The sequence below is a fragment of the Pogona vitticeps genome, chromosome 8 (assembly GCF_051106095.1).
Source record: "Pogona vitticeps strain Pit_001003342236 chromosome 8, PviZW2.1, whole genome shotgun sequence".
Classification (NCBI taxonomy): Eukaryota; Metazoa; Chordata; class Lepidosauria; order Squamata; family Agamidae; genus Pogona; species Pogona vitticeps.
In genome coordinates this window covers 795,773-820,620 of record NC_135790.1, presented here as the reverse complement: position 1 = coordinate 820,620, position 24,848 = coordinate 795,773, and the positions used below count along the sequence as shown (strand labels likewise).

The 24,848-nt window shown below is 50.3% G+C and overlaps 1 protein-coding gene across 6 annotated transcripts in view; it reads left to right on the top strand.

Moving 5' to 3' along the window:
- Positions 1-24,616, top strand: part of SLC4A5 (solute carrier family 4 member 5) — a 57,054-nt gene extending 32,438 nt beyond the window's left edge. For 2 of the 6 annotated variants that reach the window (XM_072978911.2, XM_078379721.1), the window contains 11 exons: positions 7,823-7,884; positions 9,257-9,457; positions 9,625-9,738; positions 12,962-13,123; positions 13,557-13,735; positions 13,964-14,036; positions 14,416-14,484; positions 15,576-15,749; positions 16,739-16,906; positions 19,875-19,942; positions 22,973-24,616. In XM_072978911.2, coding sequence (XP_072835012.2) covers positions 7,823-7,884; positions 9,257-9,457; positions 9,625-9,738; positions 12,962-13,123; positions 13,557-13,735; positions 13,964-14,036; positions 14,416-14,484; positions 15,576-15,749; positions 16,739-16,906; positions 19,875-19,942; positions 22,973-23,138 — 1,436 coding nt within the window. In that variant the 3' untranslated portion in view covers positions 23,139-24,616. Of the gene's footprint in view, positions 1-7,822; positions 7,885-9,256; positions 9,458-9,624; positions 9,739-11,114; positions 11,229-12,961; positions 13,124-13,556; positions 13,736-13,963; positions 14,037-14,415; positions 14,485-15,575; positions 15,750-16,738; positions 16,907-18,208; positions 18,294-19,874; positions 19,943-20,970; positions 21,095-22,972 lie in introns of all 6 variants that reach the window. The other 4 variants (XR_012080822.2, XR_012080823.2, XM_020780128.3 and 1 more) reach the window with 4 other exon arrangements.
- Positions 24,617-24,848: the final 232 nt, after the last annotated feature.

The following is a 24,848-nucleotide window of genomic DNA, read 5'->3' as shown; positions in this document are numbered from 1 at the left end:
AGTACAAGCCCGCTCTTGTCCTGATCTGACTCCTGCCCAGGGTTTCCGGCCGGCCCTTGCCAAGAGAGGTGGATGGAAGGGGCCCCTCTTCCAGGGTGTCTCTTCCTCCAGCGGTCTGTTCCCCAGGCCACAGGGCAGAGAGAACCTTAGCGATCCTGGAGAGCCCTCAGAGGTGGGATCGGTAGGGGAAACAGAGCAGAAGCTGAAAGGCAGATGCTTTGAGAAAGAATAGTGTGAGGGGTTGAACTTTTTGAATGCGAATGTTAAGTGTCATTTCAATGAAATGCGCTTTAGGATAATGGCCTAATTGTCTGTTGCTCAGAGCAAAGCTAAAAACATTATCTATCTATCTATCTATCTATCTATCTATCTATCTATCTATCTATCTATCTATCTATCTATCTATCTATCTATCTATCTATCTATCTATCTATCTATCTATCTATCTATCTATCTATCTATCTATCTATCTATCTATCTATCTATCTATCTATCTATCTATCTATCTATCATGAGCTGTAGTTTCTTCTTTTTGCAGACTAGAATAGGACAGCCCCATAAAAGATGAGCCACATAGTTCTCTTCTTTTGAGTTTCAACAGTTTTAAAGGCTTATTAAGCTGCTCTCTGTTCAGCTGAGTTTTGAACAAGTAGAAAGGCTTATGAAGACAGAATGCTCATTTGCACGACCAATGCCTCTCCCACCTGATCTTTTGCATGGACCAAAAAGGAAACAAAAAGCAGGCATTAATAGAAATAGTGAGAGACCCATAGCGGGGGGGGGGAGCTCAGAGAAGTACGGAAGAAGCTTCTGCTGCCACCTAATAATGCGAGTGCTGCCAGGGTCTTTTTGCGGAGAAAAGTCCAGTGTGAATCCAGGAATCAAGCAGGCCCAATACATTGGGAAAGGAAGCTTGCACTGAATAAAATGGGTTCAAGTCCCCTAGAAATGTTGTTGTGTGGTGACGTAAATAGCATTTGAATGTAGAACGAGCAGAGAAAGAGGAATGTTGGTAAAAATTAAGTCTATGTAAGGCAAAGAGAGAATTGTTGCCTTTTAAAAAGGGGGGGTGATGGGACAATAGAAAATGATCAAAACACAAAGAAATGTTGCTAGACTAATGTGACAGGGCCACTCCAGGGCCATCTTAGTAGAAGAGGAATATAAATTTTTTCAAGCCACAAATCAGCCTGTTCCAAAAAAAAGGGGGAAATAGATGCCTGTCTGAGAAGAAAGTTAAGTCCGGGGAGGGGGCTGGGAAGGCAGGCGAAGAAGGAAGGGGCCGCCGGGTGTCGGTTTACAGTCGCCAAAGGCTGACTGTGATTCCCGAAAGGCTTGCCCCCTGGCGGTGGTCAGAGGCCCCCAGCGCCGGCCTTCACTTTAGAGCAGAAGCCCTGGGGAAACATGGCAACCTCCGTTTGCCCTAGTGACTCTACTGCCAGCGGCCGTGTTTTCGGTATTTTGTCCCAGTAGAACTTTGAGAGGGTAACCCATGTGGTGTTGGACAGAGTGATGGACGCGGGACTCTGCAGGCCAGGGTTCAAATCCCCGCTTGGCCATGGAAGCTCCCTGGAGGAGTGGAACTCATAAAGCCACTCCTTTAATATCTCACTTACCTTGAAAATTCTGTTGGGGGGCCCTAGAAGTCAGTTCTGACTTATTTTATTTATTTTATTAGATTTATACCCCACCCATCTAGACAGATAGTCTACTCTGGATGGCAAACAACATGACTCTGTTGCCACATGACTAACTAGAACTTTGAGAAATCCTTAACCCCATTGATAGCTGGCACCATTTATGTGGGAAGGCAGAATAAGGTTACTGACGCCATTCAGTGTTTTTATCCCTGTGGCTTCAGGAACAGGGACCTGGGGTTTCCCCCACGAGCTTCCCCAGCCATTATGAAAGTACATCTTGCACCTAAGAATTATAAACGTGCTGGGGAAGAAAGGGGTTTGGCTGGCTGCTGGCCCCTCGGCTCCCACCCTGAAGCTCTCTTGGCCTCTGGGAGGGTGAAAAAGCAGCAGGACGAGAGAGGTGGGACAGGAGCTCTCCGGGGTGCTGAACTGTCTCCACCAGACAGGTTTAGCAATTTGAACAGCACCAAAAGTAAAGTTCAGGCATAACCCAGAGCATATTAGTTGCTTTTCCACCAGCACCACCAGTAGCCCCCGCCCTCACAGGGAGACCCTGGGTGGAGTCTGCTTCAGGCGACAGGATCCCTTGAGCCCCCTTGTATAGCCTCCATAGCTGAGGAAGCGATGCATTTGCAGTGAAGTTCCTGGCCTTCGAAAATGGAGTCTCCATTCTCAACAAGAAGCTTGGAGGCCATTTTGCACTCATGCGTGCAAACGACCTAACTTATTGCTGGGTCCTGTGAGTCCCTTTTCCTTCTGTGCCTCTCCATAGGCAGGGGTTGTAGTAGGGTGTAAAGAATCCCGCATCCTGAGGATCTCAGCTGCCTGGAGATTTCACAGCAAGTTTCCCCTCTTTATTACTTACCGGTTCTTCAGAATGCAGGTGGTTGTGTTTCTTTGGTGCTGGGTTTCAGATATAATCTTAACGGCTATGTCTGTCTGGATGTACTGTTGGTTCTGTCTGAATTACTCGGAAAGAGAAGACAACTTCATTTGAACTTCCTTTCCAGCAAAGAAAACAAAGTCAAGCATCCGTGTGGGCCAGTGACTCTTTCTTCTCTGACTCGCGTGCTTGAGGAGTGTGTTTGGTTTCAGGCCCACCGAAGCCCGAGTGGAAGGCTAGGGAGTCTGCCCGGCATCTCAGACAAGGCTTGAGCAGCAGGATATCCCAGTGAATCCTACCTGCTGGCTGTGATTCCATGGGAGAATTTTCAAATAGTGATATCAAACAGTTACGACCATTGAAATGCTGGAGCACCTTAATCTTTCCTGCCCATAAAGCTTAGGAGAGCTTCGCCTGTTTTTCTGATCCTCCCCCAGAATGGGTAGATTTTCTGTGGATCTAATTTATGTCTTCAGGAACAATATTCGCATTTGGGTGGAATTTCTTTTTACCATTTTGTGAGGTGTTTCATAACATTGTTGCAAAGAAGAGGCATTTTGAGTATAACACAACCAGAGGATCATTGGGAACAATAAAACTGGATGCTTCTCTCTTGCACTGCTCCACACCCCCTGCAGCCACGGTGTGGCCCTCTCTGTCTGGGCTAATTATTTATTTGGTCCCCTTGAGTTGCCTTCGAGCTGAAATCTGAAGGGCAGCCAACAATTAAAAGAGTTAAACAGCACAACCGCATCTCACAATCAAAGCAGGAGATGAGAAGTAGTCGCAGAAGCTAGCAAAGGCTATCTCAAGCAGTGAACAAGAATGGAAGCCCCTGGCAGGGTGGACAGAGAAACACAAAAGTTTGTCGCTCAGTGAGTGTTCCCGGGGAGGGCAGTCCAAATATGGTGTGCGAAATGCAACCTGCCACATGTGTTGCCTAGTCAAAGCTGGCCATTTCCTTACTTATATGTATTTGTGCAAAATGTGTGAGCAGAGAATGCGAATCCTCACCACCAGGGGCAGATGGAACCAAACAAATTGAAATCCTGCATCATCCTCCCTGCCCAGACTAGCTACAGGTCACGAAATTACTTGTAACTAGTTTTTTCCAAGTATGGCATTCTGGCCAATAGCTCCCCACTAAAAGAAAGGGGCTGGGGTCTCTTCCCACCATTGATCCCGCCCTTGCTTGGCTAGACGATCCACGGCTATCTCAGCTTCCTTTGGACAGAAGCAGGCTGGCTGGGGAGAGCCACTGAATATGGGTCTTTTTATGCTTCTGCTCCAAAATGATGTTCAGTTCAAGCGTACCTCTCCTTTTTTATATATGTTGAGAGTGCATGTTATAATCTCCTCTTGGTCCTCTTAGTATTTTTATTATTATTTTTACTAGTTATGTTTTTTTTTAAATTATTACTGTAACTGATTTGTACCATATTTGTCTCTGCTGCTCACATCTATTTGGCTGCTTTCAATCTCAAGTGAGTATCATTTTATAAATATTAAAATTATTTAATATTTGATACTCTTACTTTTTTTTTTTCTTGGTGTCTCTACTAAGGTCTGCAAAGCCTACCTAAAGTGCTTAATGGCCCTTTTAAAACTTTTTTTTAAAAAACACAGCAACTTAAAAAACACAGCCAGTGTTATGCATTATTTAAGTTGGGTAACTCAACAATCATTTTTGAAATTAATAGAAGGCACAAAGTATGGCTCGGCCTAGGGGGGAAAAAACACCTGATCCTTGTAGAGAGAAACATAGCTGAAAAGAAGTCTCAGAGTAAAGGCATGAAAAGTCTCCGGGGTGTTTCCGAGCTGCTTCCCCTTTTTCCTAGCTGGGGTCTGTCGGTTCAGTAGCAACGAGACAACACAACCTGCGATTCTAACCCAGCAATCACTTCTCCTTCATTATTATTGTTTTTTAACGTTGTCCCTCACTGGAAAAGTTCTTAGAAGACATTTTTCCTCTTCAGAGTGGCTGACAGAATGCCGTGCGCCAGGCGATGCCTGAATGGCACTCAAATAAAAAGTCATGCATAAAACCTTCCACATGGGGGCCTAGGGTGTGATCAGACAGGGAAACCGATGGCCCTTTGGATGGCTTGTGGAGCGGTCCAGTGTGGTCTCTTTTTGGCAATCACATGCCCCGTGGGGGACATGTGCTCCAGCCGGACCCCAGTCCAGGCTGGAGTGGTTTCCTAGCAGAAGGAGATTGCTCCTGTCAGAGTGACCGTTTGCGGTGTAATCGGCTGCACACCCTTGCAGCCACCCCGTTGCAGCCTCATTTGGGCTGGTAAGCCTCATGTTGCCGGTACAGTTTTCCCTTTGCCATTGGTATCATCCCACCACCCTGGAAAGAAGGAAAACTTCAGGATTTATAGTTTCCGAGAGAAGGAGTTGGAGGAGGGAGGGGGCTACTGCATGGTCTTAGCACGGCAACCTGGAGATAATAACGGGCATGTTAAGCTGCCTGGTGGGTGGTCAGGACTGACCAGGGTCTACAGTCTTGGGCCTGGCTAAAGCCAGAGGCATCAAACTGCTGAGACGAGGCTAACTGCAAGCCACCTAGAGAGAATGGGAAGGCATGGGGAGCCTCGTGGCGCAGTGGTTAAACCGCTGTACTGCAGCTCTGCTCACAACCTGGGGTTCAATCCCAGGTAACCGACTCAAGGTTGACTCAGCCTTCTATCCTTCCAAGGTTGGTAAAATAAGTACCCAGCTTGCTGGGCGAGCAATGTGTAGCCTGCAAAATCAACTTGTAAACTGCCCAGAGAGTGCTTGAAGCGCTATGGGGCGGTATATAAGCAGCACGCTTTGCTTTTTTGCTTTGCTTTCTCCTCCTTAGCTACAGTGTGTCCTGGTAAGTCCTCCTGAAAAGAGTGGGTTGGAGCACCTACGGCACCCCTTACACGCTCATCCGTTGTGGCCTTTTAGAACATTAATGAGCGGAGGTACCTCAGTGGGCCTAAATCAGGTTCTAGATTCCAGACTGGGGTGATACCTTTATTGGACTAAACAAGTGTGCAGAGAGACATGTGCAAGCTTTTGAGATTTCCGATCTCTTCACTGGGTGTGTGATGCTGCAAGAGAAGCAAGGTAAGGAAGACATGGCCAAGGCCAGGTGGACCTCCTGAAATGTTTTCAGTGGAAATGACCAAAGTTTGTGCAGACAGCCGGGTGATCTGGAGGCACCCAGAGTAGCCACTGGATGCCTGTCCAGCCATGAAATGTGCCATACCCTGTTTAGAGGCAACGCAAGGGCTCTCAACAAAGGAGATGCTGCTTCCTTCCTCATTTGGAGTTCACAACTCCCTTAGCCAGTCGGAAATCAGCACCACCAGGAAGCCTGTATATTTTGCAAGGCTGGCGATTAATTTATACCCTGAATTAAGGGAAGAATGTCAGAGGCAACCAAGCAGCATCGTTTTGCCTGACTTCAAGTGTTTTCTTGAGCAGGCACACTAAAACTCTGTTGTGCAGCTATGCCTGCAGAAGGCAGACGGTGTGTCTCACAGTAGGTTCTTGCTGTCGTTTCACAAATCTCTGATTGGCTTTTGGGGCACCTGCCAGCTCAGGGCACATGGGAAAATCCAAGTGGAAACTCATGAATTAACAGCAAGAGGCCACAGTAGATTCTGCAGGCGTATCTTAAGTAACAAGACGTTGGGCCAATGTCTGTAAATCAAAGCTACTACAGTATTTGCAAAAGCACATCTTTTGAGATCTTCTGCAGTAAAATTCTGGAGTGGTGTGACAAGGACCAGGATCTTTCACTGATCGTATTCAGTCCTGCTTTTAGTGCATCTCTGTATTTTGGCCAGAAAGCAACCTGATGGCAGTCTTCATGGAAAAGGCGGGAAGGAAGGGGTCAGGCGAGGGTTCTCTTCCTTGCAGGGGGAACTCAAGGGGGCTGGGGAAGAAAAAAAACAGCTAGAGAAGAAACCCTGAGCACAGACAGACGGTGTGTGGCCTGTGTGGCGCGCTTTGCCTTCTTTTATCCACAAAGCGATGGAGGTTCTTGGCCAATCATTTCGAAGCTTGAGAATGTTTTCGAAGAAAACAACTACAGTAAGCTTAATACAAGCCCACATTTTAAAAACATCATCATCGTCATTAGAAAGCATGCCGATGGCCAGCCCTGACTGCGAGGGAGCCTGTGGGCCATTTCTTCCTGGGAAGGGGGAACGTGTTGCGGCCCGCTGACGAGCACCTCTCGACCAGGTGGGTGTCTTCGTGGGGTTTTGAACTGCCGTCTCCTGAACTGGAAGTGCTGCGATTTCGAGTAATCTTGTGAAGAACGAGGGGCAACGGGAGGGCCGCGCGGAATGTGTGTGTTTTAACAGGGTGTGGATTCCATGGAGCTTGGCCACGTAGTTCACTTCCTCGACAACCCCAGTCCTCACCCCCACTTCACGCGTTCTCATGACAGCCCTCTGAGGTAGGTCACTGAGAAGTCCCGCCTGGCCGGAGATGGTCCTGCGAGCTTTCCGGCTGAGGGGAGGCTTGCGTGTTTCACTCCACACCCCTCGCCAGAGGCTGTGGCCACGGCAGCACCAGCCCATCTTTTCGGTTGTGAATGGCTCTGTACTGTGTCTTTGTACTGTTGCGTTGTTATACCTGACTTTTGTTGGCCGCCAGGATGTCTGGAAAAAAAGGAGGGCAGCAGTTCTTTCGTGAGGTGGGCTGAGCAAGTGGTAGTCCTCATTGTGCCGTGTGATCTGAAGCGGAGATGTCCTTACTCGGCCTCAGAGTCTCGGGGGGGGGGGCTCGGTCGCAGTCCGTGAGTCTTGTCACGGTTCCGTTAGAGGAATTCTTTTGAGTTTCCTGCAAAGATCATTTTGACGCCAGCCCCTGGGAGAGACCGGAGAGAGGAGGGCCACGCATTCTTTTGAATTAGGGAGAAGTCTCTGCTGGAGTTAGAACCAGGGCTCTGTTCTCCAGCTTCCGCACAGGCAGGCCCTCCCTTGCGAACCCGCTAGACGAAGGGGGCCATTTTCATACCTTCCTGGTCTTCCTGGCACTCTAAGGATCTCGGGGTCAGCCAAGAGTTAGCAGACCTTTCCGAATGGTGTGCGCTGTGGTGATGCAAATCGTGGTGAAAACTCAAGGGAGAGGATGGCTCCCTTTTGGCCTTTGTAGCTGAATGTGGATTCTGGTCCTTGTAGCGCCCATTTTTCTAAATGTTTCACAAGCCAGTGGAAATAACCGTGGCTTTTAAGAAAGGTTTCATATCTGGAATATGGCTTTTTCTCCATATATTTTTTTAAAAAAATCTTAACTGACTCCTTTTCTGCAGTGAATACAACCTTGTTCAATGCTTCAGTTCTACTGGCACCGAACAACACTAACATTTCTCTGGTAAGTAGCTGGTTCCTTTGCCTGTCTGTCTCCACCTTTCCAGGACTCAAACAGTATTTAAAGAACCCAATGCTTGTATATTTATCTGTATCAGTTTATTCTGCCTGACAGGTCCCAAGAGTGCTTTAGGCAACACAGATCAACTCGTTGGGGATTGGGGCTGCTTTGGGTAGGAAACCCCCCTCCCTCCCATTTTCAAGCCTTTGCTTTCATAGCAAAGTTTTTTCCACCACAAGCCCAACATATAACTTTGAGATCAGCCCGGACCTGCCAGACGAAAACCAGCCTGCTCATGGAAGTGCCCCCCCCCGGTGTGGAAGTCTGCTGAACCGACACAAGAAAGCCATCTTCTGCTCGGTTGGGTGCTATTAAATGTGAGGGTGTTTGCACTGAAGTAGTCACCATCAGTTCCTTCTGATGGTGCAGCAAGAGCAACACGAGAAGATAACTGGCAATCTGGTGCCATCTTAAAGACAAACAGATACGTTTCACGGGGAGCCTCCGTTAGACTTGCTGGGGAGTTGGGCTGTGGCATCCTGGCAAGGAAGGGGACAGATCCAGAAGCAGCGAGAACCTCTGGCTGGCGAGCGGCTGGCTTTCCATTGCCCATAGGACTGCCCCGCCCGCGCCCCCTTGGCCTGCGCATCACCAAGGGTTGTGAGCCGCCCTTGTTATAAGGAACACCCAACTGGCTGAGAACTTGGGGGGGCTCCGAAGGTGGATTTTACCCTAGGGGGCCGACAGAAGGCCCTCAGCCAGAGACCAGCCTTTCTTTCTTCACTGGGGTTTCTGAGCTAAAGGAAAAGGTGGAAGAAGCAGTTCAAAGCCAAGCCAGGGGGGAGTGGAAGCACCTTCGTGCCAGAGGCCAGGTGCGGCTGCAATATGGAAAAGCACCCGTGATTTGTCAAAAGCGGTTCAGCTGAAGCAAAGCCAAAGGGGGGTCTTCGGAGAAGACGGGCGGGGAGTTGGGAGGGAACTCCCTTGACTCTACTTCTCGGCAGTCACGTTAGCCAACCGTGCCTATTATCACCCCAGGGAGATTGGCATGCGAGGGGGCAATGCTGTGCAGAGTCCGGCATCTGCAAGTTGCCTGCCGTCCTCCCTTGGCTTCATAGACCGAAGTGGGATGATTCAAGGACAATTGGGTCTGTCTGTGAGTGTGCCCTTGAGATGATCGCCCACTTGAATCTGGACCACGGTTGCCACCCAGTGGCCATTTGTTTTTTGCACAAACTGAGCTGGCAAATTGTCAGCCCTCATGTATCAGCTGCCTTTACGATTTCGATGCTTGCGTGGGTGGTTTGAGCTGGTTGGTTGGTTTTACCGCTTGGGGTCCTAATAAGTTTCTGGTTATTTCTTTCTCCCCTCCAAGTACAATCCTATTAACGTCACAGCTCTGGACTGGACCCAGCTGAGCAAGAAGGAGTGCCTCAAGTACGGAGGGACCCTGGTGGGCAAATCCTGCAAATTTGTCCCTGACTTGGCCCTCATGTCTTTCATTCTGTTCTTTGGGACTTACTCCATGACTGTGACTCTGAAAAAGTTCAAATTCAGCCGCTACTTCCCAACAAAGGTAAGAGTAACCTCCAGAGGCTTTCACTCCCAGGGCCTGTGAAACCAAAGGACCCCCTTCTGGGGTGACCCTGCCTTCCTGTGGGGTGGAAAGCAACCGAGTCGATCCGACTGTATTCACCCACCCCCCTTAACTTACGTCTTCCTCCCCGTGCCGTCTACTTGTAGGTCAGGGCCCTGATTGCTGATTTTTCCATTGTCTTCTCCATCCTGTTCTTCTGTGGAATCGATGCCTGTTTCGGACTGGATACTCCCAAGTTGCATGTGCCCAGTATTATTAAGGTCTGGATGCCCGTGTGGAGCTTTCTGACCCACGCTTGCCTCCTCGTGTTCCTCTGTCCCCTTCCTTTACCTGCATCTTTCCGTCACTTCTATCATGGACTGTTTTGGGCAGAGCTGGCCGGGAGGTCTAGTGGTGTGAGCAGCCACTGATCATCCAGAGAGAAGGGATTCACAGGCCGATCAGGGTGCAAGCTGAGAGGTGTGCCTCGGGGTCCGCAGTCCTTCCAAGACCCTGGAGGGGCCAACCCTGCAACTCACAGACAAAAGTCTGCATCAGACTGGGAGGACGGTTCCCCGTGTTTCATGGACCTACGCCAGATCCCAACACACTTTTTAAAAATGTTCAGCAAAAATCAGAAATAAGCCATGTGGTCTCCAAAATAATAAAAATGCAGGAGCAGGTGATCACTTTATTAGACTGCTTTAAAAAAGTCAAGCAAACAGCAGACAGCAAGCTTTCAATGATAGTTGGTCTTCTTCAGGCTATGCACCAAGTTCTTGTGAGTAGTTATGTGTTACAGCAACAAGGACTGGCCCCACAGGGCCCTCAGAAGCCCCCATGAGAGGGATCCTCAGCACCAGCAAAACCTCCCCAAGTTGGGGGTAAGGTTTTGGGAATAGCAAAGTCACCACACAGTAATGACTCGGGTCACAGCCTGTTCCTTTACTGGCAGGCAAGCGGGCAGGCACAAGACGAACCAAGGAAAGTGGCCAGCTTCGGCCTGCCCTGTTGGCCTTGCTGGAAGGGATCCTTCTGGAAGCACAGAGATGAGGTAGTGAGTTTTCTGGAGGTCTTGGACTCCCCCTGGATTCCCAACCGTCCCAGCCTGAAAACCAGAGCCTGAGAAAGCTGCAAGCTCTTGCAAGAATCGGGGCAATATTTTTAAGCTGGGCAAAAGGAAGGAACGTGTCATTCACGTATGGATGTGGCGAGTGGAGCTCTAAATTTTAAACGGGCTCTAAAAGGCATGGCACAGATCTGTTAAGAAGAAGGCTCCTTCTCCCCCGGGCATGAGACACGAGGGTCCACAGAAGCTCCACGTTTGGGGTGTTTGGCTCTCCAGCAACTGCAGGGAGAGACTCTTGCTTCAGGACTCCTCCTCCAGAGGAACCCTCCGGCCCTTGCGGGAAGCTGGATCCGAATTCCAAACCCTTGGTCTTGGAAACACTCACTTCCCCAATCTCTGGGTCATCTCTGATTTTAAAAATGGCTGTCGGTAAATAGCCAATCTATATTTGAATGGGATGAGGTTCCAAGCCATTTTCTTAAGCAAAGGGTCCCCCCCCCTCCGGTTCTCTTGAGGAATGCTCTGAAATGTGGCTTTCTTCTTTCTCTCTGCTTTGTGTGTGTGTGTCTTCTCTTTCTTCCTCTCCAGCTTCGTAAACTTATTAGTGACTTCTCTATCTTCATGTCCATACTCATGTTTGTGGGTCTTGATATTCTCTTTGGACTGAATACGCCCAAATTGCAAGTGCCTACTGACTTCAAGGTAAAATAAATGCATGGCTCCCATCGCAGGGGGAAAGGGGACCAGCGGCCAAGGCACCCCGACCCCCCACACAATAGCCCGCAGGCGGCACTGCCCCCACCCACCCCTCAACCTGGTGTGTTGGGAACATAATGAGCCATTGAGTAGCTTTTGCCTTTCCCTCCTCCTTGCCTTTCTGTGGCCAGAATCCCTCTTGCTAATGCCTGCCAGGATCGGTGCCTCAGTCCCAGCAGTGAAAAGTGATGCCAGCAGGCCACCCTGCAAAGTGCTGGCGCTTCTGCAGCCAAGACCCTGTAGGATTGATCCTTCAGGTCTAGGTCAGGTCACTCCCCTCCTCTCAGGGTGCCCTCAGTTTGTGTCTTTTCAGGCTGCCCTCACCCACCCCTCGAAACCACCTTCCCTTTCTGCCTGAGGTGGTGGGCTGGACTCTGGAGGGCAGCTATTTCCTTCTGCCCTCATGGATTCCCCCTCCTGGCACCGCCCAAAAGGAAGTGGCAGCTGAGTCATAATTTGGAGCATGTGAATGCCGGCTCAGGAAAGAAAGGGGGACACACTGCTGGTTTGCGACTCTACGGCTGGCACTAAATAATCCCTAAAGAGTTTGTTGCATTATTAGTTATTATTTGTTTAAAATATTTATACGCAGCCCTTTTCCTATTGGATCTGAGATGACTTATAGTATTAAAATAAAACAAGTTAATAGCTAAATAATAAATTGTTACAATGCTTAAAAAACAATAAACAGGTACCCTGTTTCCCTGAAAATAAGACCTAACCTGAAAATAGTATGATTTTTCAAGATGCTCGTAATATAAGCCTGACCCCAAATATAAGCCCCAGTGAAGTGAAAGCCTGCCCTTCACCCTTGTGCAGCAGCCAGAAGAAGATGACAGGACTGTCTTTGAATCAATGTTAGATGGTTGTACATGAACAAAATAAAACATCCCTCTGAAAATAAGCCATAATGCATTTTTTGAGAGAAACACAGTATATTTTTTTTTTAAAAAACCACAAATGAGGAGTCACTGCTTGTCGTGCGGTGAGGAATCCAGGAAGGGACTCGTTAACTGGCAGCCACTTGCCGTTGGGATTCCCACCCGAGCCCTTCATGCCCTTGTGTGCAAGCCAGAGGATTCTGGCCGCTTTTAGGATAGTGCATCTCGGGACATAGGTAAGGTCTGCCCAGGCCACCTCACTCTCCACTGCTGGCATGTCCGTTGCACGAGTCCCTCAAGCTGTCTGTGCTGCAAACGGGGGGTGTTTCTAGGTTGAGGAGACGTCAGATATCCAGAGTCACAAGCGGGGCCCCTTTCCAGCCTTTTACAAGGGGTTCTTCCGGCTCTCTTTTTTTGGGGGGGGTGTAGCACTTAAGGGTGGCAAAAACTGGGTCTTGGAGAGAAACTGCCTTCTCGACTGGGACAAGCAGGTGCCCGGGATATTTCCTCTGCAGGCAGTGTGGGTTCATTTTCTCTCTTCCGTGAGCTCCTCTCCTGGACTAGAAATAAAATCCTGTAGAACCCTAAAGATAACCCATCAGCCGAGGGCGCCCTCCTGGCTCTCCCTCAGGCAGAGAGAGAGAGAGAGAGAGAGCAGGGAGAGCAGGGAGAGGCTTGGCCTCTTGGCAAGTGCCCTCGAAAGGTCCCGCCAGGGGTGCAGCAGCCTCTCAAGGGAGCCCACGGCCCTGCCTTTTTTGGGGATGAAAATGACCTCCTGTCTCCCAACTGTGTTCCCAGCCCACTCGCCTTGATCGAGGCTGGTTTGTCTTCCCCTTTGGAAAGAATCCCTGGTGGATCTACTTGGCCAGCGCCCTCCCTGCTCTCTTGGTCACCATCCTGATCTTCATGGACCAGCAGATCACGGCCGTCATTGTGAACAGAAAGGAGCACAAACTGCGGGTATGGTTTTCCTTTCCTCCCACCTGACTGTTAACCAACTGGGGATGAAGAGACTGGGATGAGGAGAGGAGGGAAAGGAAGGCAACGCTCTCCTGAGCCCCAACGGCCAAAAGGGCCAGGAGTCCAGAGAATACCTTTTGTTCACCTGCATAAATGCCCTTTGGTATTAATTTTTCATTCCTCCAGTTTTCAGTTCAGAAAAACCGATGCAGTGTTTTTCCGAGACAGAATAGCACCTTTAGTTCACACAGTGACATCCATTCCGTAGACCCCATTCCAGCGGACAGACATACGTATCTGGGTTCACCAGTGATCCGCTTCCGAAGTGCTCGTCCGCCCTGGTGTTAAGGTTCCTGGTACAGCTTGGCCGATTTGGTCCCAGTGGGCAGGATGCCCTCTCCCCGCGTCTAACCGGCGTGCGCTTGCATTTCAGAAAAGTGCTGGCTACCACCTGGACTTGTTTTGGGTGGGCATCCTCATGGCCGTGTGCTCGTTCATGGGGCTGCCGTGGTACGTAGCCGCCACGGTCATTTCCATCGCCCACATTGACAGCTTGAAGATGGAGACGGAGACCAGCGCTCCAGGAGAGCAGCCTCAGTTCCTGGGAGTCAGGTGAGGGTCCCCTTCGAAGCCTGTCCCCCTTCGAAGCCTCTCCCCCTCGTTTGAACTGGGTGTAGGTAAGAAGGTGTGTCTTCCAGTCCATTGGCCTCACCTCCCAGGACTCACCTGGCCTTTTCCTTCTGGGCAAGAATGGCAAAATTGTTCTGCAAATCGTGGGGAACAACTCAGGAGCTGCTTCTGAGTGTGGGCTTCCTTCCCTTGTCTTTTGTTCTTTGACAGGGAGCAAAGAATCACGGGGATAATTGTGTTTGTCCTGACTGGGATTTCCGTCTTCCTGGCTCCAATTCTGAAGGTAAAGCCTCCTCTTTTCACGAAATTGTTTCTTATCATCATTTGCTTTAATGGTTCATAGGTGGAATCCTGAAATTTGAGTTGCAGCTTTAAGCATCTGCATCAGCCTAACTCCAGTGCCATGCCATGAGTGTTTGTTTACCTAGAAATAACCACCACGCCAGGTTTAAACCTTTACCTTTTACTCACAAGAAAGCATGTTACTCATGCTTGTTTATTATTCTATTTGTGGAATGCACTTTTAAGCCTTTTGCAAACCAAAGTTCTCTGGCTGATGCACACGCTGTTAAAAATCTAAAATAATAAAAGTCACAACAATAATACAATATATATGTTGTACAATATGTCTTCAGCTGCCTGTTCTGTTTCTCTCTCTGTAGTATATCCCAATGCCAGTTCTGTACGGCGTCTTTCTTTACATGGGTGTGGCCTCCCTCAATGGCATTCAGGTCAGGACAATAACTTTTCTCCCAACTTTGCACTGATATTTTTTAAATTCTGTTTATTTTACTTAATTATATTATTGCTTGATAGTTTCTCAGCCACCCAGAATAGTGCATTGCACTAGTAGGGCATTATATGGCTTGCTTGCTTAAATACATAAATACATTTCTATGCCCCCTTTCTCCCCATAGGGGACCCAAGGCGGCTTACAATTAAAACCATATCTAGATTTGTGGCTAGAATCCTGCCACAACCCGGGGGGGGGGGGGCTCGCTGAGATGATCGGACAAGGTGTTGGGGTACCTCTCAACTTCACAGCTCATCGTACGCTGGATGGTGGATTCCTGATGCCCCCTGGCCCCTTGTCAATGGGCTGGCATTAGCTGCGGGGAGGGGCACAAACCATACACAAACACCAGCTGGATTCTGTTTTTTTGTCCTCTTGCCTCCTCCTTGGCTTGCTCACCACCCTGTACTCGGATGGCCAGGTGGAATGGTGTGAGCGAGAACTGGGGGGAGGGGGGGTTGTGGCATCCTCAGAAGAAGGGAAACTTTTGAGCGGTGTGTGAGACTTACTGCAAAGCAGAGGAGGAAAAAAAAGGCACACAGCCAATTTTCCATGCGGAAAATGTTCTCTGATTTAAAAACTCAAGAATGTCCCTCACGGGCAGGGAATCCTTCCCTTGCAGCTTCTTAGCACAGTGTGGAGGAGGCCAGCGCCTGGGGTGCTGACTGTGGGTCCAGCTCCAGAGAGTCTGGGGGACTTCTGCCCCAGGTCCCCCCAGCCCTGTCCAAGTGGGGGAAAGGGACCCTCGATTCACTAAATCAACTCTTAGTTTGGGCTTGTTGGCTCGTGGGTGCTTTGAGGACCCAGTGCCCCTTTTCAGGATAAGACCCAGGAGGCATCCCACAGCAGAGAAGAAATGACATCTTTTCACCCACACCTGCATTTTGGCCTAGAGAGCTTCAGGGGGGCAGGCCGAAAGGATACCAGAAGGGCCCTGGGGCCCCATGGAAGTGACCCACACACGCCGACAGGCATGCCCACAACCCCAGGACCGGCCTTAATGCCTTGCTTGTTCCCCCCCCCCAACAGTTTTGGGACCGCTGCAAGCTCTTTCTGATGCCAGCCAAGCACCAGCCCGATTATGTCTACCTCCGGCACGTCCCCCTGCGGCGGATCCACTTGTTCACCCTGGTCCAGATCGTCTGCCTGGCGGTACTCTGGATCCTGAAGTCCACAGTGGCGGCCATCATTTTCCCCGTGATGGTAGGTGACTCTGAGAGAACTGTGGCAGGTCCTTCTCACCCCCAGCCCCGCGGTTCAAAATCCATTCTCTTTAGGGTGGGTTTGCTCTTACATAAAGTAAGAAGAGCTGCCATCTTGAAAGATGAAAGCGGGAGATGATGAGGGGAGCCTGATTTTGTACTTGCTCTGGGATGGGAGGCTGAAAATCTGGAGGATGTTGCGCTGTCCCACACCTCGTAAGAAAAATGGTTTCATCTCAAAAGACAGAAGGTGCCAACCTCACACTCAGCCCACTGTGTGGTTTCGACTTGTAAAGTCACATGCTAGAGCGAAAAGCCTGTCTCCCCGTTCCTTCCACCCATCACAAGAACTGTGGATACCTGGGAGGTTCTGCGGATTCTGGCCAACGGCCGCCAGCATATTCCTTTTTCCAGTTTGGATGCACACAAGAGCTGCTTGTCTTCGTCCTGTTTCTACAGCAACCTACATCTGCCACAAACAGTAGGACCATCATCTCAACGGTATCAGTATCCACTGATTCGTTTATCCATGGTCTGGAAATATTAAAAATATTAAAAGAAAAATTTGAGAAATACAACTGTGAGGTTCCCAGAACAGGCCACTGGAGGGAGCCAGGGACCATGCTATGTGTAGTCTCTGCTATTTAAATTAAGGTTTGCTATAATCCACATTTTCAGCGTCCATGGGGGGCTTGGAACTGATCCCCTGCAGATATGGGGGCCCTATTGTAACTGAGTGGCTCCCTTCTTGTACAAGGCAAACCCTCCTTGCAACCAGCAGCCAGTTGGCCTCCTTCGTGGCATTTGGGGTGAGGTTGGGGGGCATCCGCTGTAGAGCCCCGGTGACCCTTTTCCCCAAACTGATATTTGGAGGTTGCAGGCTGAGCGGTCTGTGATGCAGCAGACCTGTGGATGATGTGGGCTGACAGCTTCTTCTCTTCCTCTCTCCTTTCTCTTCCTTTCTTCTACCTCCTCCTCCTCCACTGTCAGATTTTAGCCTTGATTTTAGTCCGGAAGCTGCTGGACTTTGTCTTTTCCCAACACGATCTAGCGTGGATTGACAACATCATCCCTGAAAAGGACAAGAAGAAGGAGGAGGACAAGAAGAAGAAGAAGCGGAAGAAAGGCACCAAGGGGGAGGAAGACAGCAGTGACGAGGTGGGTCCGTGGCGCTTCGGGGCAGTGCTGGCCTGGCCGGAGGACGGGGGCCCCTCGCTGGCCACACGGTCAGACACCCAGGAACGGGCCTCTGCTTCCCAGCCTCAGGGGCACCTACCTCCTTTCCTTTTTTTTTGGGGGGGGGGAGCAGAGTGATAGGTAGCTGAGATACTTTCAAGTCTACGCCCCAAAGCTGGAGTGAGGTTGAGCCCAAACCCTGCTTGCAGGGGGCTTTCCCCAGCTTTCTGGAAAGCAAGACACTCTCTTGAGCAAAAATGGCCTCTCGGGTCCAGGGAGTGGCAACGTGAAAAATGCCACCCCACTTTCTTGGCTCCTTGGGACTTTTCGCCCCAGAAAAACAGTCCGTTAGGTGCCCACCAGCCTGCGTTGCAAGAAGGGCCCTTTCGGCTGGTCTGTGTGTCAGGAGACAGACCGACTTGCTGCATAGATGGGGCTTTGGCATGCCTGGCATCCCATGCGGGGGGGGGGGGAATTGGTTCCACAGAAGACACTGTGGGGGTGGAGTAGATGCAGGGGAAGGACAGCAGCCAGAGAGACCAGGCAGCCATTGTTAAGGAAGCATCCCCACCAGAAATCGCCAGATACTCTTGCCTGTGGGCAGAACCTGGTTCTCTTCCCATCCATCCATCCGTCCGTCCATCTGGTGTTCCCTTGTTTGTGAAAACAGCATCATCCTGCAATGTTCGTTATGTTGTGTTGTTTGGGGACAAAGCACGTGGGTCGGTTCAGGTTCAAAACCCTGAAGTCTCCAGTGATTGCCATATGTCACCATGGTTACTCTCTGCCATGTGCAGGAGGAATTATAGCCCTCACTCATTTGGAATCAAGCATTTCTTTTTGTCTTGAAAATGTATAGCACTCTAAGAAGTAGCACCCAGTGGGTGTTACTCTCTCTCCAAAAGAGCTCTTTAGTTCTTTACCTACATTATAAACCGCTGCGTTGCTTAACCTGTGCTCTGGCAGTGGACTGCTTACCAAGCAAATGGCTTAAGAATTTGGCCCATTGGAAGGGTTCCTTTTTTAAAAAAAAGTGGCTCAGATATTCAAGCTCGCCCTTGCAGAAGTGTGTTAATTAATAAAGGAAATGACTTGGTAATAATTGACTTAACTCTCAGTCCTGCAATATGGTATGAATCTGAGGCCAGGTGAACAAATGGGTGAGAATAGAACCTGCAGAACCGTATTAAAACGGCCTGTCTTTTTCTGTCCGTCGGAGGGTGGCGCTTACCACCAATTCCTGTGTGTTCACTCTCTCTTTTTGTCCACTTCTTTTCCCCTCAGCCCACGTTCCCAACTCCCTCTGTTATACCAATCCCCATGGAACTTCTCCCATCTGAACCCCAAAACAGTGCCCGTTGCCTTGCCAGTAAGTAGCCCGCTTCGGTCCTGTCGGGTGTTGAATGAGCAGCCAGCTCAACCCGTTTCAGACTTTGGAATGGGATGGTCGAGGAGCGTCATGGTTCCACCGAGGGAACCCTTTGGCAGGGAACTGTGGGAGGGGGGGGTCTGTTCTTGGGCACCAGGTCCTCTCCGTGGGGGGGCTCGCCCAGGTTATCAGCCGCTTTTGTTAATAAACCGCAAACTAATTTGTAGGTGATGCATAACTTGACGTGAAGTGTGGCATGTTTGCAGGAGGGGTGCTCCATCATTCCACAAACAGGTGGAGACCCTGGGGATTTTGAAGATGTTTCCACTCTACACTACCAGCCTCAAAAGAAATGATTCCTTCTTGATTCTTCCAGTTTGCTTTTTTTAAATGATTATTAAAAGTTGTGTAGCTTCCATTAGGTCCTGTATGCTCCTGGCTTTCCAGCAGGTACAGGTATTGTCAGGTCTCGGGGACCAACCGATCTCAGCCAGCAAGGGTAGCACTTCAAGGTGGAGAAGTGGTTTGGTCCTTCTCGCCACCACGTCTCCACTCCACCTTAGACGCCTTGTGTCCCACGCTCACCTGCAAGGATACCTGGTTGGCAGCCTTTGGGGGAGGCTGAAGGGCATCCTTCACTGACCCAACCCTTGCAACCTTCTAGAAAGAGGCAGAGGCCCCGTGAGATGAGCTGAAGCCCATCCACACATGCAAAAGTGAACCTCATAGGGATGATTCAGGAGGAGATGCCTGTTTTCTGTACAGCGCCGGCATCTGACATGCACACTTTGCTCTTTTCCTGCCCGGAGGCTCCCGTTCAGTGGAGTCCTCAGAGGAAGCCCTGCCCTGAGCAAGGTGGGAGGCAGCAGAGCTTGGAGGCTGTGACCTGAGGCAGTGGCAGGGTGGGAGAGGCATAGCTTGGACCCCCCCCCCTTGGCTCAAGAAGGTGCGCCACGCAGTTCTCTTGGCCATTGGTGCAAGATCCATTGAGGTGGGGAAGAGCCGGGGGGGTGTGGCAGCCACAGAGGGAGGGGAGCTCCATTCTCATTCACCTCCACCTGCCTTCCATGACTGAACTCCCCGATGGACCTCCTGTGTACGTGGATGCCTGTGTGTGCCTGAAGCAGGAGCCCCTGGACATCCTGTGCCGAACTGCCGGGGGGTCTCACACTGGCCACCCAGCCAGCAGCCCCCAAGATGCCCTTCTGCTCAAAATATGGAAGGGTGGGAAGGAGGGACATCCTATCCGCGAGAGGTCCCCAAGCCACTGTCTTCAGAAAGCTATGGTGCAGAGAAACAATAGGGCCGAAAGCGGGGAAGTGGGGGAAGTTGGACTTGTGGGTTTTATTTTTCATTCAAGAGCTTCTTCCTCACAAGAAATTGGTCCATGCAAGGCGGAGGGTGCCCTGGCAAAGAATGGGGAATGCCTTTGCAAACAAGCCATTCTTCTTCGTTGGGCATTGCCGCTTGCTCCCTCTTCTCCTCACCCCACCCCCACCCCCACCCTGCTTTTATTACTTATGTTTTATATCTTAGCTGTGCCTTGAAACTGTTTCATAGGGGGTCTCTGCTTCCTTCCAGGAAAGAGGTCCGCCAGCTGGAGCGTTGCATTCTGATTCCTCACCTAACGGTTCAGATCTGGATCGCAGGTAGGCCTCAGACACTTCATTGACCCCCCCCCCTCCCATTTATCTTTTCAAAAACAAAAATAAAACTGCAAGTACATTCAGAAGGGTGTAATTACTGTACTCAGAATAGCAGGAGATGGGCAGGAATGGGATTTTCAGATTTCCCCCTGCCCTTCCCACTACAACTATTCAGCAGGAATTCTCTCCACTAGAATTCGAGTTGCTTTAGCCAAAAAAAAATCCAACTTTCAAAGGAGTTTCAGGATAGGTACACCTCTGCTTTGCCAAGGCTCAATCTGCAGCAGTGGCTGCTAAAGCATGAAGAAGGACCCGGGCGGAGTTTTCCAAGCTCCATGGGAACTGCAGGGCATTAGGGGACAGTAGCCTCTCTGTTCATTAGCCCCTAATACTTTGCATGCAACTTGGAAAGCTCCACCCAGGTCCTCCTTCGGGCTTCCAAAGAGAGAGCCTTGGCCAGGAACAGGGGCAGAAAAATCCTGAACTGCTCCAAGAATCAGGGATTTTGAGGGCTAAAGCAACCTGAATTCTAAGCGGGGAAATTCCTGCAGAATTCTTGTCGTTGTTGTGAAAAAATCCAAGAATCCCATGGCTAGAGATATGTTTCTAAGGTAGTGTTGAGAACAGGGATGTTATTACGACTGTTATAAACTGTTGCTAAATGAAAATCGTGGTTCCTACAAAGTGCTTTGGGGTCTCCATCTCGCTTGCCCTCAGTCATGGCACAGCTTCTGGGAAAAGAATCGAGAGGTAAATACTGGAGGGACCTCCATGGCCAGAGTGATTGTCTCTAATAACTCTCTAAGGTCCCTTGGCTTCTGACGCTCCAAGGCATGAAGCAAGAAGGTTCAGACACCTTTACACTTTGGTAAAGCTGGGCTTTTTAAAAGATACCCATTGCCAGACCTCTTAATTCTTTAAAATGGCATTTTAAGGAAAATAGCCTATTGTTTTCCTGCATAAGCTTAGTGTGTAATTTATTTATTTATTTATTTAATTTATACCCCGCCTTTCCGCCCTCCCCCCAAAAGGCGCTAAGGCGGATGATGGTGATTGGCTGCCCTCAACACATGACTGTGCAAGACTGGAGGCAGGCAAATGTTGATCCCCATCCTCAGAAAGGGCGAGAAAGAAGATTCAGACAACTACCAACCAGTAAGCGTGCCGTTACTGCCTGGAAAATAAGTTCTCTAGAACAGATCACTTAAAGCAGAGAGTCTGGGAGGACCTGGAAAAGAGCAGGGTGATTAGAACCCGTCAGCCCTGGTTTCTCAAGATCGTGCCATGCCAGGCTGAGCTTCTCCTCTTATCTTGGGTGGCTAAAAGGTGCCGGGGTGCCCGGTGGCTTCGCAGCTCCAAGGGGTCTTGAATGACCTCGATTATCAGCTGGTCCATTTCCGACTCCAGTTCCAAGGGCTGGCGATGACCTGCAAAGCCCTCTACGGTTTGGGTCCAGGCGATGCGAAGGACCGCCTCTCCCGGCAGGAGCCTCCCCGGCTCTCTTAAGCCCTTCAAGGGGGGCCCTTCTCTCTCGGTCCCTCTGCCTTTCTGGACGTGGACGGTGGGGATGCCAGGGAAGGGCCGCCTCGGTGGCTGCTTCCAGGCTTCCCTCGGTGGGCGAGGTTGGCTGCCTCCATCTGGTCCTGCCTTTTGGGCCAGGCAAAGAGACCGCACTTTTCAAGACAGGCCTTTAACAAGGAATTAGGCAGTTTCAGTCCTGGTGGCTGAAAGGTTTTGCTTTGTTAAAAATTTTGTGTGCGTTTTTAATGTGCTTCAAAGGTGCTTGCAACAGTTTTAACTGATTGATTTAATACTGCCGTGTGCTTGTTTTTCAGTGTCATCCTTTAGCTGCTTTGCTTTTTAATAACTTGTAGCTGCCTTAATTGGGAGAAAGGCGGCAGAGAACTTTAAATGAGTACAGTATATAAAATAAGCACAGTAACCATGGGCCCACCAGGATATTTTTGCAGGCAGACTGCTGGAAGATGCGCTCGAGTCTCCTCTAGGATGAAGTGGGTTTGTCACCAAACCCAACAAGTGTCCCTCAGGGGCTCCTCATCACACTGTAGAAAAGCGACCCCCCCCCCCCGGAGAGGCCTTTTAGGGACGAGCCCCACGCTATAGCTTGCACGCGGACTGCAGGGGCAAAGTTTGTACAGAGTAGATAAAGGGGAAACGATACCAATTTATGTACGGTGATGATGCCCTCATTTTCCTGCTCTAATCCCACAAGAAGGTGCCTTGGCATCACCTCCTCTTTCTCATGGCAGGGAAGGGAATCCTTTGCCTCGGGGGGGGGGGGGGGGGATCCTAGGCTGGTGTCGGCTTGGCTCCTTGCTCTGATCTGAATTGGCCGTGGCAGTTTTCACTGACTGGGGAATGGAAGTCCCACGTGGTCACACTCCAGGTGGTCACGCTGGGAAAACAGAAGGCCGGTTGCGTTGGGCTTCACCCCCTCGGCCCCGCTTCTGGATTCTCCTGGAACAAAGCCCTTCTGCTATATTTTACAAGACAGCCACTCCTGTCCAGAACAGACTGTGGATCTTAATGGCAAAAGACCAGAGGGAAGCTACCCTGACAAACACTCAGAGGAGTGTGTTTTTCAGAAACAGGAAGGCAGGAGCAGTTCCTTGAAGAGACAAGTGCCATAGCCCATCCGTGCATCCCACAGGCTTTACACAGCCCCCCCCCCCCCGCAAGAAGCCCTACACCATAGCTGGCCCAGAGCTTGCAGGGTTGAAGCCCCAGGATGGCTGCAGGGGGCGCTATGGCACCATCCCGTCTGCCTCCCTCAGACCGCCTTGTCCCTTCTGGTCCGAACATCAATCCTCACAGCAGCTGGGAGAGACACAGATTTTTCCAGGGACAAGAAATCCTTGGAAGCTACCCCTGAGGCCATGCAGAAGCTTTGGTGTTGCTTTGAACTTGAGTGAACAAGTTGGCAGGGCTTCACCTCCGGGCTGGAAGGCCACCGCTGCAAGCCTCTGGAGTCCCGCGTGGCGTCTCACTCCCGTTTCTCTGCTTTTCTTCCAGCATTACCCTTCACCTCAAGATTTCCTGCCCGTCCTCTCCTGCTTTCAATTACTCCCGGAACCCCATCTGTGCTGTGCCCCAGGTGAAGATCGAGATGGAATCCGACTACGAAGACACCGACACGGAGAAACACCCTCGGGACATGGGCAGCGAGACCACCCTATAGTACCCCCCCGTCCCCCCCCCCCCTCCGGTGGCCCTTCTCGTTTTATCTAGTGGCGTTTCTCTCTCTTTCTCTTTCTGTGACAGACTGAGGGCAGGATTGCTCGGCCCAGAGCCCAGCTCTGCCCCTAGAACAAAAATTAGCATTGGGGGGAAAAAAAGACTATTTCTGGACATTCTAGCTTGCCAGGTGCCATGGCAAACACCTCCACTCTGAAGAGCCACCCAAAGGGCCTCTCAGGACCACAGCTTCCCTGGGAACAAAGGGGCGTTGGAGAGCACGGGTGACATCAATGTTGGACGCACGCCGATTAAGCCATAGCAAGGCTGAGGGGAGAACAGAAGAGATGGGAACCTTACACCTGGGAAATCTCCCAAGAACACCTTCAGACGGTACCCACTTTCCTGCAGCACGAGAGGCCCCGCCTGTCCGACCCCAATGTCAGACTGAAGGCACCGCGCCGGAAAAGCACCCATCGCTCTCTCCTCGGCACACAAGAGCTGCGCTTGCTTCTCATCCGTCCTGGAGGCAGCATGCAGAGGGGCACCGTCCCCCTCGGCACCCACTCTAGAATTCCTCATTAGGCTTTTACTATCAGAGCTTGGCAAAGAAGTTGGCATCCACAGCCAGGGCCGGCCAACACCAGCTTGGTTGTGGCATCCGTGGATCGGTGCTGGAGAAAAGAGAACCCGAGTCTTGGGGGCGGCTTCACCAGCCACCCTGCGGCGGTTGGGCTTTTATCCCCACTTGAACAGTTCTCTATATTGGCCTTTTCAACTTTTTAAACCCCCTTCTCCTTCCCCCCCCCCATCCTCAAGCATTTGAACGTTGTCTCTGCAAACCACCTTTTCTTTGCCGGCACAGCGCTTGCATACAGAACCTTTCGGCCTGCGAAACGTTGCGCCTGGTTTACACCTTGCGCCTGAAGCCAACACTGGCTCCTTGTAACTTTGTAAATACTGAGATGAAGCTGCAAGAAGAAGAAAAAAGAAAAGGAAAACTTGAATCTGTTCTCCTATTTATCACGTTATTTGGACCGGGTCCTTGTTAATTGTTGAATGCAAAGAAATTAACTACAACAGTTTTTGGGCTCAGGCAATAACCACTGACTCGTTGTTGTAATCACAATTTGGATTGGAGCATGTACTTTGTATACTTTCCTCGCTTATTTTGTAGCAGAATCATTGGCGGGAATCGCCACAGGTGACCACATTTAGTAGGTCACGTAGTCCACGTAGTCTGTTTGATAATACTGTATAGGAATGAATAGGTAAGCGATGCGAATCACCAGGGCGGGGAGGAGCCCCCGTGTCATCCGTTGGGGGGGCCTGCTCTTTTTATAGACACATGGGAACGGCAGAAGGCAGGCCACTGACCTGCAGCAGGATCATGCACGACCGATTTCAGGTCCACAGCCCTCCTACTCCACTGTATAGTAAGAATGGATATCCTAAAACAGTATAATAAATCGTTGAACCCCTTCTGCCTGTGCTGTGTGCTCCTGGTAGCCCGCTGGAACCACCAGGAGCTCAGCTCAAACAACTTTATGTAAAGCCACTCCGGTCTTCTGTTTGAACTTTGCATTAGAAGAGGCTAAACAATCTCTCTCTCTCTCTCTCTCTCTCACACACACACACACACACACACACACACACACCAAGTACACCTGTGTTGTCTTCCAGCCCATTTCTGGAACTTAGCAAAGGGGGTGCT